Source organism: Arachis hypogaea, chromosome 10, assembly GCF_003086295.3.
Source record: "Arachis hypogaea cultivar Tifrunner chromosome 10, arahy.Tifrunner.gnm2.J5K5, whole genome shotgun sequence".
NCBI classification, from domain to species: Eukaryota; Viridiplantae; Streptophyta; class Magnoliopsida; order Fabales; family Fabaceae; genus Arachis; species Arachis hypogaea.
Window position 1 is genome coordinate 115,086,300 of NC_092045.1, and position 12,434 is coordinate 115,098,733.

Sequence of the window (12,434 nt, forward strand, 5' to 3'; positions counted from 1 at the left end):
TTTAGTAATTAAAATTTAACACATATAATCCGATTAAATTATATTATTTTTTGTCAAAATTAAGGCAAACAAATTAATTTAACCAAAAAATAATAAATCAAATCTTAAACTAATCTAAATTAATATTTTTTATAAAAAATTACTACAATACCCTTATTATAAAAAATAACTAAAATACTCCTTTTATATATATTAATTTTAAAAATCCTAAATTCTAGTCCTTTACTTCTCTATCGTTATAGATTTAGGATTTAGAGTTTTCAAAATTAATATATATATATATATATATATATATATATATATAATTGAAGAATTTTAGTTATTTTCTATAATAAAGATATTATAGTTATTTTTTATAAAAAATAATATTAATTTAGATCGGTTCAAATTTTGATTTACTATTTTTTCGGTCAAATTAATTTGTCTGTCCTAATTTTAATAAAAATAATATGATTTAATCGATTATATATATTAAACTTTAATTAATAAAAAATATCTTTAAAAAAGACATTTTAGATATCTTTATCTAAGTGACTCATATGTTTAAAACTATTAAAACACTCATCACTTATTCACTCTAGTTATCTTACTATGCGAAAAAAAAAACATAAATATAGATATAAAAGCTAATAAAAAGTTAAATGAAACCATGGTTAATAAAATATAGGTATTGATTTTTCTTTAATACAGTAGGTTATGTTAATAAAATTATGAGAAAAAACGACAAACAATTTTAATGTATGTTGGTAAGGAATTTAGTCAGTAGTTTAATACTATTAAATCAACAATTTAACATTATACTTTTTTAATATTTTTTATTTGATCGAAACTCACTCATTTGTAATTAAGTATCAAAAATTTAAATTTTGCTTTGTTTATTTAATAATTTATTGACTTATAAATTTTTAAATAAAATTCAGATTGCGATAGATTAATTTTGAACTTGTCAAAACAGGGATAGAAATAAAAAAAAATTAGAATCTCGCTAGGGAGCTAATGGAGTATTTGTATAATATATACAATGAGCTATTTATTTGGTTTAATATAAGTTAAAAAATAAACATTCAGAATAAAATACTACTAATTTCTCAAACATAATACATCCATACTATCCAAAATAACCATTAGAATACCCGAAATAATAAACATCTAATATCCTATTGAATCGAACATCCTTAAATCTCTCATTATATACATTGTACATTGGTTCCTATATTTCCTCAAAAAATTAAGATTTAAATAAAATGTTGGTGTCTATGAAATATTTTTAATTTATAATATTAGCTTATTTCGTTAAATGTTTGTGCATGATCAAAAATAAATATTTTTTAAGAATAAAAATTTATTTAAACTTTAGAAAGATTTAAAAAAAAAAATTCTTACCGGATATGTGATATACTGACATGAACTCTGTAGCACCTTTTGTCATTGGCGGTGGAAAATAAAAACACTTCCTCTTTCACTCTTCACATATTCTTATTCATATTCATATTCCTTAAAAAAAAAAAAATTTCCTCTCGATTTCGAACTTCTCAAACCGTCTCTCTCTTTCTCTCAATACAAACAAACGCGATCTGTGTGCTGATCCTTTCCTTTTCGCAAACCAAACGCTTCGGAATCCCGACACTCTCATTCCCTGGATTCTACTCGCAAGGTTGGCGCCATTCCTTCCCGTTCTTTCTTTTTCTCTCGTTTCATCTGTTGTTGTTGTGGTTTTGAATTTTGATATACTTGCTGCTTTGGTGCCGAAGAAAACCGTGGCTATTGGAGGAGAATTTTGATTTTGGAATTTGGATCATCGAAGGTCCAAATGCAATTTTCGTCATTGTTAGTTATTGATGTTATTTTTGCTATACTTTTGAATGATTGATCAATGCCGTCATTTCGAGTGTGTGTTTGTTTTGTTGCGCTGGATGGAATTAAGGAAATGATGCTGAGAAGTTTGATTTGAAAGGAATTATTGCTTTGTTTCGAATTTCTAGCGAAATGAGTGTTTTCCTATGTGAAAAATGATGCACAGTTAACCTAATGGGAGAAACTGTTTGCATGGCCAAAAAAAATTGGTTGGAAAGATATGTTGTTGAGGGGATTATTTAGATTTGTCTGATTTCGTATTGTTTCAGCTTAGAATTGATAATGAGTGGTGATTGATTGCGCACTTAGGTAATCAAGTCTATCGTTTCATTCTTCTCATGCTTCGAAAGAATGAAATGTGTTGTTCATGCATGTGTGATAGGAATGCCTATAAAGACATCTTTTTCCTAGAACAAAAAATAAATGGGATTGTGGATTATTGTTTACTGATTTCAATGTTTAATAAAATTAGGACTTGTTATTTATTAGCCTTAGTAGTTGAAAATTCTTTGATGTTGCTCCTAAGTTATCTGACAATATACAATTCTCTTTCCATTGGTCATTCTTGCTCAACTGTATCCATTTACAGTTGAAGGAGGAAGAGGGACAGCACTATGCTATGTTAGTTTGTCATTGTGACCTGGAAATTTATTTGTATATTATTTTCACGTGTTGAATGGGTTTTGTATTTAATTTTATTATTTGTTTGGGCTTATTATCCTTTATTTTCCAGGTCTTGAAGTTACAAATAGAGGAAACTTGATATTGTAAGTAAATCATTGGTATACTTGAAGTTTTGGAGTAGTTTGCTATGGATCTTGCAAACAACACAGCAGGTGCTTCAGAAAGGCCTGCAAAACACAACGAAGGTGCTATAGGAAGTCCTATAAATGATAAAGCCAGTTATGCAGGAATTCCTTCAAACAATGAAGTGGCCGGCACAGGAATTCCTGTTACGGACCTTTCAGTTAGTTCAGCAAATCCTGCAAAAGACGAACCAGGTGGTGCTAACCGTGTAAATGACCAAGCTGATAGTTCAGAAAATCTTGCAAAGGACAAATTAGATGGTGCAGAAAATTCTGATGAAGACAAACCTGATTCTCCCATAAACCTTGTAAATTACCGATCAGGTGGTGCAGAAAATCCACCAAATGACAAATTCAGTAGTGCAGAAATGCCTGTGAAGGAACTAGCAGCTGGTATAGGAACTCCTGTAGGTACCGCAGAAAGTCCTGTGAAGAGAAAAGATGGTTCAGAAAATCCTATAAATAATACAAAAGGTGATATAGAAACTTCTGTAAATGACAAGGCAGATTCTGCTGAAAATGCCGTGGATGACAAAACACGTGGCATAGAAAATCTTGTAAATGATAAAGCAGATGAAGCAGAAAGTCCTTTAAACAAACAAGCAGATGCTGCAGAAATTCCTGTAAAAGTCAAACAACTGGCTGCTGAAAACATTGTAGAATACAAAGCAGATGCTGTTGAATGCCCTGTAGACAGCAACGTAAATCGTCTTCCAGCTGAAGCAAAGGAGATATTAATATCACTGGCAAGTAAATGGGAGGATGTGTTGGATCCAAATGCATTGCAGGTGATTCCTCTCAAAGGGGCAATGACAAATGTGGTATTTCAGATAAAGTGGAGAACTAAAGCTGGGGAAACATCACGGAAGGTTCTAGTTAGAATCTATGGTGAGGGTGTTGACGTTTTCTTTGATAGGCATGATGAGATCCGGACATTTGAATTCATGTCAAAACATGGGCAGGGACCATCTCTACTAGGACGGTTTGCAAATGGTCGCGTCGAAGAATTTATCCACGCACGGGTAACATTGTCTTCTTTTATTTTCCGTCTTAATACTGGAACTACTCAAACTACCTTATAGAACCTTACTATGAGTTTGCTGATGAATGGTTGCAATGGAATGTATATATATTCCAACTATTATTACTTGGACCTACCCTCACTTTTCATTATTCATCCAGTTATATAAACTATTTGTAAAATTTAGGCAGTGCTTTTATCGTTTAACTATCCATTGGTTGACATTGTTGTAGTTTTCATTATGACTTATCAGACATTATCAGCATCTGATCTGCGTGAACCATCAATCTCTGCTCTTATAGCAGCCAAAATGAAGGAGTTCCACGATCTTGACATGCCTGGTGAAAAGAAAGTCCACCTTTGGGATAGATTACGGTATGTCCTTTCTGAACACTTGTCTGAGCCTGATTATTAAAAATATGAAAAGAAACCTTATTATCTGACAAATAACATTTCTCACTTGTATTAGGTTTATTTAAATAACTCCTGCTCAATAATTTAATATTTTCAGTACACTTCGATCTTTTTCTCAAATATTTTTGTTAAAATGTTTCAGAACATGGCTTAGCGAGGCCAAACGTTTGTCATCCCCTAAAGAAGTGGAAGCCTTTTATTTGGACATAATTGACAGGGAAATCTTTGTTTTGCAAAATGAACTATCAGGTGCTGCAAGCCAACGGATAGGATTTTGCCACAATGATTTGCAGTATGGTAACATAATGCTTGATGAAGAGACCAATGCTGTCACCATAATAGTGAGTCTCTTTTTGTGCTAGTTGGTAAAATCATGATAATGTTGCTAACACCTCTGTGGGGGCAGATAAAAAAATATTTGATCTTTTATGGGACCTTCTCTCATAAAACAATTGGTTATACTTCTGTCCTAAGATTTTAACTGATATTTGTTGAAACTAGGATCATGATGAATGAAGAAATCTTATTTCATCTTGTGGATGAGTTTAATTATAATTGATGAACTTTTTTGAATTCTTTCTTACCGAGACTATTGTACTAGTTTAGGCTAAATTATGTATAAGCTATTTGATGCCAGATGGTGATAAGCCTGTAATTGATATAAGATTACATTGTGATGTATATATCTTGCGTGCGATGACTATTCATCTTTTTTCTTCCTTTCTCCCCTTTTTGTGGTACTAGACTTGAGGTATGATAAATTGGTCTGCTAGTAATCGTCCTGTTGAATAATCTTAGCTATTATGAGGTATGATAATTTGGTCTGTTAGTAATCATCCTGTTGAATGATCTTTGGTTATTATGTTCTCTACCATGTAACGAAAATTATAGTTTCAATGGGTCTTATCCAGCAAGATTTTAATGCGTGCCTTTGTGACAGGATTATGAATATGCAAGTTATAATCCTGTAGCATATGACATAGCAAACCACTTCTGTGAGATGGCTGCTAACTATCATACAGAAACACCTCATATTCTCAACTACAAGAACTATCCTGGTACTTTCGACTTTCTGAATTTATCCTCGTCATTCTCCCCGTATTTTCATTAAAGCATGACTTTATTGGGCTGGTTCTTTTGGCAGATCTTGAGGAGCGTAGAAGATTTGTGAACACATATTTGAGTTCCTCAGGTATTTGATTTCTTTAAATGTTTATATGACATAGCTTCGTATTCTTCTGTAAAACTTAAAATTGAGGAGTTGCCATTTGCTTTCAATTTCCTGACTTTGGTTGTATTTCATAATTGAAGCAACCAAGTTGCATTTATAAATTAAAAAACTAAAGATCAATAATCGTTGAATCTTGTATTTCATCACTTCTATAGTTGTGTATTACCTTCAGAACTTAAATTATCTTGCCATGTTCCTGAAGTTATTGGACCTGGGCGCAGGTGCGCAACCAAATGGCAGTGAAGTGGAGGATCTACTTCAAGAAATTGAGAAGTATACACTTGCAAATCATATTTTCTGGGGCGTTTGGGGAATAATTTCGGTACCTTCACTTTCTCAGTTGTGGTTAATCATTTTATTCGTGCTTCCAAAATAAGTCTAAATAATGAAAAATCATGGAATAACATGCACCTGGTTCGTGCACCGAATTTTCATAATATTAAGATTAGACTGCTAATAAAAAGTACTTGTTTATCGTTTCTATAGAACTACAAGTGAAAAGTGAATAACAGAAGTGTTGCTTTTTTATTTTTCCGAAGTTAAGATTTCATTGAATGAAAAGGAGGTTTTTGGGTCTATGATAGACCACATACAAAGGCTAAAACTGGGATTTCCACATCACAGAAATATCTAAAAAAAACATGAGAGAAAGAAAGAATTAAGTGATCAGAAAGGAAAGTTCATCTTCTTCAGTGAGTTAGGACACGAGGTAGGTCAGGAACTCAGCGTAGTTAGTATCTTGTTTTCCTTTTATTTTATTGCAGCTGCTGTTCGAATAGTTAGCAAGTTTATTTGCTACCTGAGAATGAGTTCACTGGGAAATAGTCTCTTATGAATATTTCACTCTCAATTAAACCAAAGTCCAAAAGTTTCACTATGTCATATATAACTAGAGATCTGACCCTTTCCAAGCGTACTACTACTAGAGGGTTGTTATCTATCACCCACATTTTTCAGTCTTTCAAATGTAGATATGTTTGTTTATTCATCTTCTGTTATTATTTTTGTTTTTTTTTATTTACCTTTTTCGAGGATTGGGGAACATCCTAGTATCATGTTATAGCCTTTGCAAAATAAAGTTATAAATGACTAAATTTTTAAACTAAATAACCATAACGATCCTTCTGAATAATGTGTTAATTTTCTTGGATTTTTCAGGACTTTTGGGTTTGAAAAGCTTTTCCATATACTGCCAATCATATATTGGATCACTAGCATATAACGACCTGCATTATGAAAAAATCCCCACAAAAAAAAATGTTTTATGTTGATTCTTTGAAGTCCTAAATGCAGTAATATACTACACAATATACACATTGGGTTCTACCCTTCCTCAGATCTTGCATAACGTGAGGTACTTTGTATTGTGCTGTCATTTTATTAACTAATCTTATGATTACCTTGCTCAGGCTCAAGTAAACAAAATTGATTTCAACTACAAGGAGTATGCGAAACAGAGGTTTCAAGAATACTGGACAAGGAAACCTTATCTTTTAAGCCATGATGCTCCCTCTCCTTATAATGCACCTTCTCCTTATAACAATCCTGCCGAGGGTACAGGTATTTTGATTTGATTTGATTTGATTTTTTTTTTTTTTGGTGTATTTTTGAAACGTTAAATAGAATCAATAGCTTGTCAGCTACGGAAAAGATAGTATTTTCTTGATGTGATTTTAAAGTGTATGTTGAAGTTCGTTGTTTTTGTTTTGACTTAGAAAATTGTTAGTTGAGGTGAATAGTTTTTCAGTTTTACAAGCCACAACAAATAACAGTATTGTATCTGTAATTCAAGTGTGATTTATGACGTTAGAGAGTAAACAAAAACACAATTAGTTTAGTATTTTCTGAAATATTTATTCATGAATTGATGATGTCTCCCCCGCCCCCTTCATTTTGGTTCCGTAATGAATTAATCTAACACTTATAAACGATCCTCCTTGTTTTTCTGCCCTTTTATCTTGCTAAAATCAACTAAATTCTATGTTTGGTTATTTCAAATTTCAAATTGAATTAAATAAATATATAGTTTGAATTGGATAATTTTTTTTTTCGTTTTTTGCTTTTCTTTCTCGTGCAGAAGCCATAGTTTTTGACGCGAGGACATGTTACTTGACATTACTTTTGTTAACAATGAATTGGTAAAAATGGGTGAGAATTTCATGTATAATCCATCTCTGTAATTTTAAAATAAAAGTTAATAATTTCTTTTATAAAACTTTCAAACCAATTTTTCCTTAATAATTAAGTCTTGGAGATTTTCATTATAAGATATTTTCTTTTGGTGATTTTCATTATAAGATATTGTTAAGGGTGTGCTTATTTTATATTTTTCCTTTTAGGGAAAAGTGTTTTTATCTATTTTTTTTCTCATTTGTCTTTATTTTTTTTTCAAAAATAATGAAAATCACTAAAAAAATAATAATAAAAAAAACCCTTTTTTGGGTTTTTAGTACAAATCGAAGAGTTACTCATGAGAATAATTATTTCTAGTTTTTTCTTCAAGTTTTATCATTAGTTTTCTTAAATTTGAAAAGAATTTCCGTTAAGTGCTAATTGGTGTAATAGACTTTTCTTATCACAGGGATTTAATATGATTAATTTACAAATCTTTTTATTTGAATTTTCTGATCCATTCATAAACATTTCATGCATGGAAATTTGTTGGGTTTTATTTCAATTTTTTTAAACAAAGTGATTTTTGCATCGGGAAAAAAAAATCTTGGATTAGATTTATATACAGACTAAATATATTATATAGAAGTGTGAAGCTTTAGAGTCAATTTTGTCTATTTATTTATAAACAAATGTAAAATGCAAGTTACTAATGCTATCATTCTATTTCATTTCATTCAAGTTTTCTTTATTTCTTGGACAATGAATTCATCTTTATCGGACTTTTATTTATGACAAAAAATACAATGATTTGAATTCATAGCCCAAGTGATTTTCTCCTGTAATATTAAAAATGGTTATCTGAAATAACTAATCCAACTTGAACCCGAGTATGAAATAATTAAAGCGTAAGATGTGCTTGTGTCCTAATTATATTTAGTTCCTTTAAGAAATTTGCATCACGACTGTTATTATTACTTTTAAAAATCATTCTTTAATTAATCCATTAAACTAACCACTCGACCAGAGAGAGAGAGGGAATTAGAATCTACTATTGATAATATTTATTATGTGAATATTGACTTGAATACCATAGCATATAATGTGAGTAAATTTAATGCAGGAGAGCTAGCAGCGCCACCACAACCACCACCACCACCACCAACTCATGCAAGGAAGAGCTCGGGTATCTTCAAAAAGATGAAGAGAGTTTTAGGTCTTGGCTTGTTCAGGTCCTCCAAGAACTCGTCCAGTTAGATTCATGCAACGCATTCCTTTATCTTTTTTGGCCATTACTACCTTTTTGACAATGAGAAATGTTATTGTAAATAGAAGCAGGAATTATGTTCCCAACAACGGTTACTGCATTTCTGTAACCTCAAATTTTAAATTAAAATTAATTATTCTTTTATTTTATTTTATTTTATTTTATTTTATTTTATCACAATCAATCTTAATTTGGCCAAAAGGGCCAACATACTATTTCTTTTAATAGAAAAAAAAAAACTACTACAACTGCTACATGGGTATCAAATATCAATCAGACATCATTCGTTACAGGAACATAAAAACCACCATTTCCTTTTTCTTCATGCACGGTGTTTATAGTTTTTTTCAAAATAACAACTATGTCAAAATTAGACACCAATATTATTTTATATTTTAAAATATAGAATATATATTAAAAATAAATTATATAATATATATATTCATATATAAATATATAATGACTGATTTTAGTGACTAATTTTTATGTGTACATAGTATTCTTGCCTAAACAAATGATGTTATATTTCGATACTACTTAACATACATCTTAAACTATATGTAACTAGAACGCTTTAGCATTTGTTGAGTATATTTATGGGTCTGAAAGTAACATAAATCGTCTTAAATAATAAGTAATTAGAATGCCTTAGCATTGAATGAATGAACATTCACGTGGATTTTGCATTCTTTTTTTTTTGTACATTTAAATGTATATATCTTTTCTTTATTATTATTATTATTAGAGTATTTATCCAAATTGATCCTTAAGTAATTTTAAAATGAAGGTTTAGTCTCCAACTAAAATTAATCACTCCGTTAGTCTTTAACATTTTCTAGCATTAGATAAATTGATCTTTTTTTCTCATCTTCGTTAACCACTAACGAAAAGAGGTGATGTATCGCGTGACTGTAATGAGTTAGCCGTTAAATTCCACGTGTTTCAGTAGGATAAATTGGTCCCTGGACAGATTAATACAAAACCCTGCGTTTTGGAGTAGGAACGATGTCGTTTCATGAGAGGAAGAGGATATCTAAATTTAAGCATCTCTTTGTCTTCTTTCCACCAAAATGAAATTACTCTGAATTCCCTTTCTTCTCCCAAGTTTTACTAAGAAAGCCACTATCACGTCAACCTGTAGTCCTCCAACCACTTCTGTTGACATTGTCGACACTAGGATTTGAACGAGTTAGAGTAATTGGAGAAAAAAATATTGTGAATGTATCGCTCGCCACTGCCACTGGTCGCGGGCAGAATCACTGCTAACACTGCTGTCACCACTGCCGACATGAACTTCCACAACTTTCTCCGGTTGCCATTGTTAACAACTATAGCCTTCAATAATTTAGGATTTTGGCAAGAGGAAGAAGAAGAATTTGATTTCACACGTCGTTTCATAGCTATCTACAGTTTTTTATTATCGTTTTTGTACAATCCAACTCAGAGATCATTTTGTCTGTTTTTTCACGTGTCACTTACCATCTGTGTCATTAACTCAACGTGACACGTTGAATTTTGTCATTAGGCTTTAAGAGACTAATATAACGAAAGGATCAATTTGTTTGACGCCAAAAAATGGTTGAAGATTAACAGAATGATTAATTTTAATTGAGAAATGGGGACTAAAATATCTACTTTAGAATTCCTTAGGAACCAATTTGAATAAATACTCTTATTATTATTATTATTATTATTATAAGTGCACCTTTAAAAAAGAATATAATGAATTTATCTTTTGATATCAAAAAGGAAAAATACACGTTTAAGTTGTTAAAAAAAGTACAAACATATATTTTACTTTTATGTGGGTGGAATAAATCGAAGCTATTGTGCAATGAAAAAGTATAGAAAATCAAGTGTCTAACGAGTTAAGAAGTGAACGACTCAATTAATTATAATTATTAATAATTAATTTTAAATTTTTAAATTCAAAATTTAAAAAATTTTAAACTGATTAAATAAACCTAATTAAAACTTATAAAAATCTTTCTCTTCTCTTCTAAGTATCAATCGTTTCCCTTTCAGTCCATGAGTTAATCTACTTCGCTATTTCACCGTTGTTTGTGAAATCAAGTGAAATCAAAGTGGACTTGTAAGTATTTTCCAAAATTTGTGAGAAGGAAGGCTTCAGAGACAGGCTTTTGTCAACCCAAACACCATTAACGTAAGAGTGGAGAGGTCCGCCGCTCGAAGAACAGTCGACAAGCACGGAGGACAAGAGCTGAGTTGCCACGGAGTTGAGATCGTTGATAGATTCTGATTGGAGAGGAACGAGAGGAGTTCGTCGCAAACCGGACCTTTGGACCCGGCGGCAACAATGCCAAGAAGGAGTTTGATGCACAAAGGCGAATAGGCAACGTTCTTGTAACCGCCGTTTCCTTTGAAGAGTAGTAAGTGATTTGCAAGAACCTAAAGAATCTTCATCATAATTGCGTTCTCAGACACCGGATCAGTTTTCTCGAGTCAGCAATCTGTGATGGCGGTAACAATGGCTTCTATGGTTTTTCTGGCACCGGGAGTCCTTTCATGGAACACCTCGAATTTGAAGATTTTGAAGATGGAAGAGAGAGGAATTCTTTAAAAACTATGAAATTCTTAAAAAAATAAAAATATTTACATTTGCAATACAAAAACATTCAAAAAATATATAAAAAAACATTCATTTAGTATGAAAAAGAAACATTTTGATACTTAGCAGAAAAAACATCTATATATATTAACTTATTTATTTATGATTTAAAATATTAATTATTAAATGTTTCATCACATTCAAATTAGGAGTTCAGTATCATTGCAACGTGAATCACGGAAACTAATTCAATTAGCTTCCGTCTTTTCACCCTCCTTCTCTCTCCAAATGCCTAAAACATGATAAATCAAAAAATAGATTCAAAACCATCAAATTTACAAAGAGAAGAAACATCCTAACCTAGTATAAACACCATCCACGTAGAGATTTTAGATTCACCCAAAGACATTTAACTGATACCTTCTTGGTTCGCTAGCATTGTTGTTGTGCAATTAAGTGCATTAGTAATTTACTAGACACATTAAGATATAACGTAGTGAGCCAAATGCATTAATTTATGTTATATTAGATTGCGTTTGTTGCAGGATACTAAGATAAGGATACAGAAACACAAAATTGTGTTTGACAGAGGGAACATGGACAGAGACAATATATCCAGAGACACTGAATTAGTGTATTTTGTGTCCATTCTGACAGGAAGGACACAAAAACACTAACAAGAGACAACTTATTTTTTATTTTTTCTTTCATTATTCTTGTTAATTTTTTGAATAAAAAAAAATAAATTAGATTTTCATAATTTGTTCTTATTTATCATCAAACAGAATACAACAATACAAAATTTTATGTCTCTATCCATCAATATTTTGTCCTGTTCTCAGAAACAAAACAGCCCTAAAGACTTGTTTGGGTGAGCTTTTAAGAATTTTTTTAAATTATTTTTTTTAAAGATCTTATGAAAAAATAAAAATAATTTTATGTTTAGATATCTCATGTAAAAAGATATTTTTATCTATCAATTATATTTGAGTATAACAATATAAAAATATTTTTTATTTATTTATTATATAAAAAATATTTAAAAAAAATATAAATTATAGTTTCTTAAAAAAGATGTTTTTTTTTATTTTTCTAATGCTTTTACTTTTTCTATTAGAAAATTGTCAAACACGTTAAAAATAAAAAGAAATATTTTTTCA

At 30.7% G+C, this 12,434-nt stretch overlaps 1 protein-coding gene across 4 annotated transcripts; it reads left to right on the top strand.

Moving 5' to 3' along the window:
• The first annotated feature begins 1,384 nt into the window (after positions 1-1,384).
• On the top strand, positions 1,385-8,849 carry LOC112716942 (probable choline kinase 2). 4 transcript variants are annotated; one of them, XM_025769010.2, is made up of 9 exons: positions 1,385-1,654; positions 2,588-3,682; positions 3,935-4,056; positions 4,238-4,436; positions 5,036-5,153; positions 5,240-5,287; positions 5,548-5,648; positions 6,736-6,886; positions 8,562-8,849. In XM_025769010.2, the coding sequence occupies exons 2-9, from the start codon at positions 2,666-2,668 to the stop codon at positions 8,693-8,695; spliced, it is 1,890 nt and encodes a 629-aa protein (XP_025624795.1). In that variant the 5' UTR covers positions 1,385-1,654; positions 2,588-2,665; the 3' UTR covers positions 8,696-8,849. The 4 variants fall into 4 exon arrangements, 1 of the variants encoding a protein (XP_025624795.1); XR_011866996.1 differs by having other exon boundaries at positions 1,396-1,654; positions 5,529-5,648; positions 6,736-7,474; XR_003160528.3 differs by having other exon boundaries at positions 1,396-1,654; positions 5,529-5,648.
• The last annotated feature ends 3,585 nt before the right edge of the window (positions 8,850-12,434 follow it).

Excerpts from the sequence above, each read along its gene's own strand:
- LOC112716942 (XM_025769010.2), top strand. The coding sequence starts at position 2,666 with ATGGATCTTGCAAACAACACAGCAGGTGCTTCAGAAAGGCCTGCAAAA. Across the intron at positions 3,683-3,934 it reads AAGAATTTATCCACGCACGG|ACATTATCAGCATCTGATCT; the intron begins GTAACATTGTCT and ends ATGACTTATCAG. Across the intron at positions 4,057-4,237 it reads CACCTTTGGGATAGATTACG|AACATGGCTTAGCGAGGCCA; the intron begins GTATGTCCTTTC and ends AAAATGTTTCAG.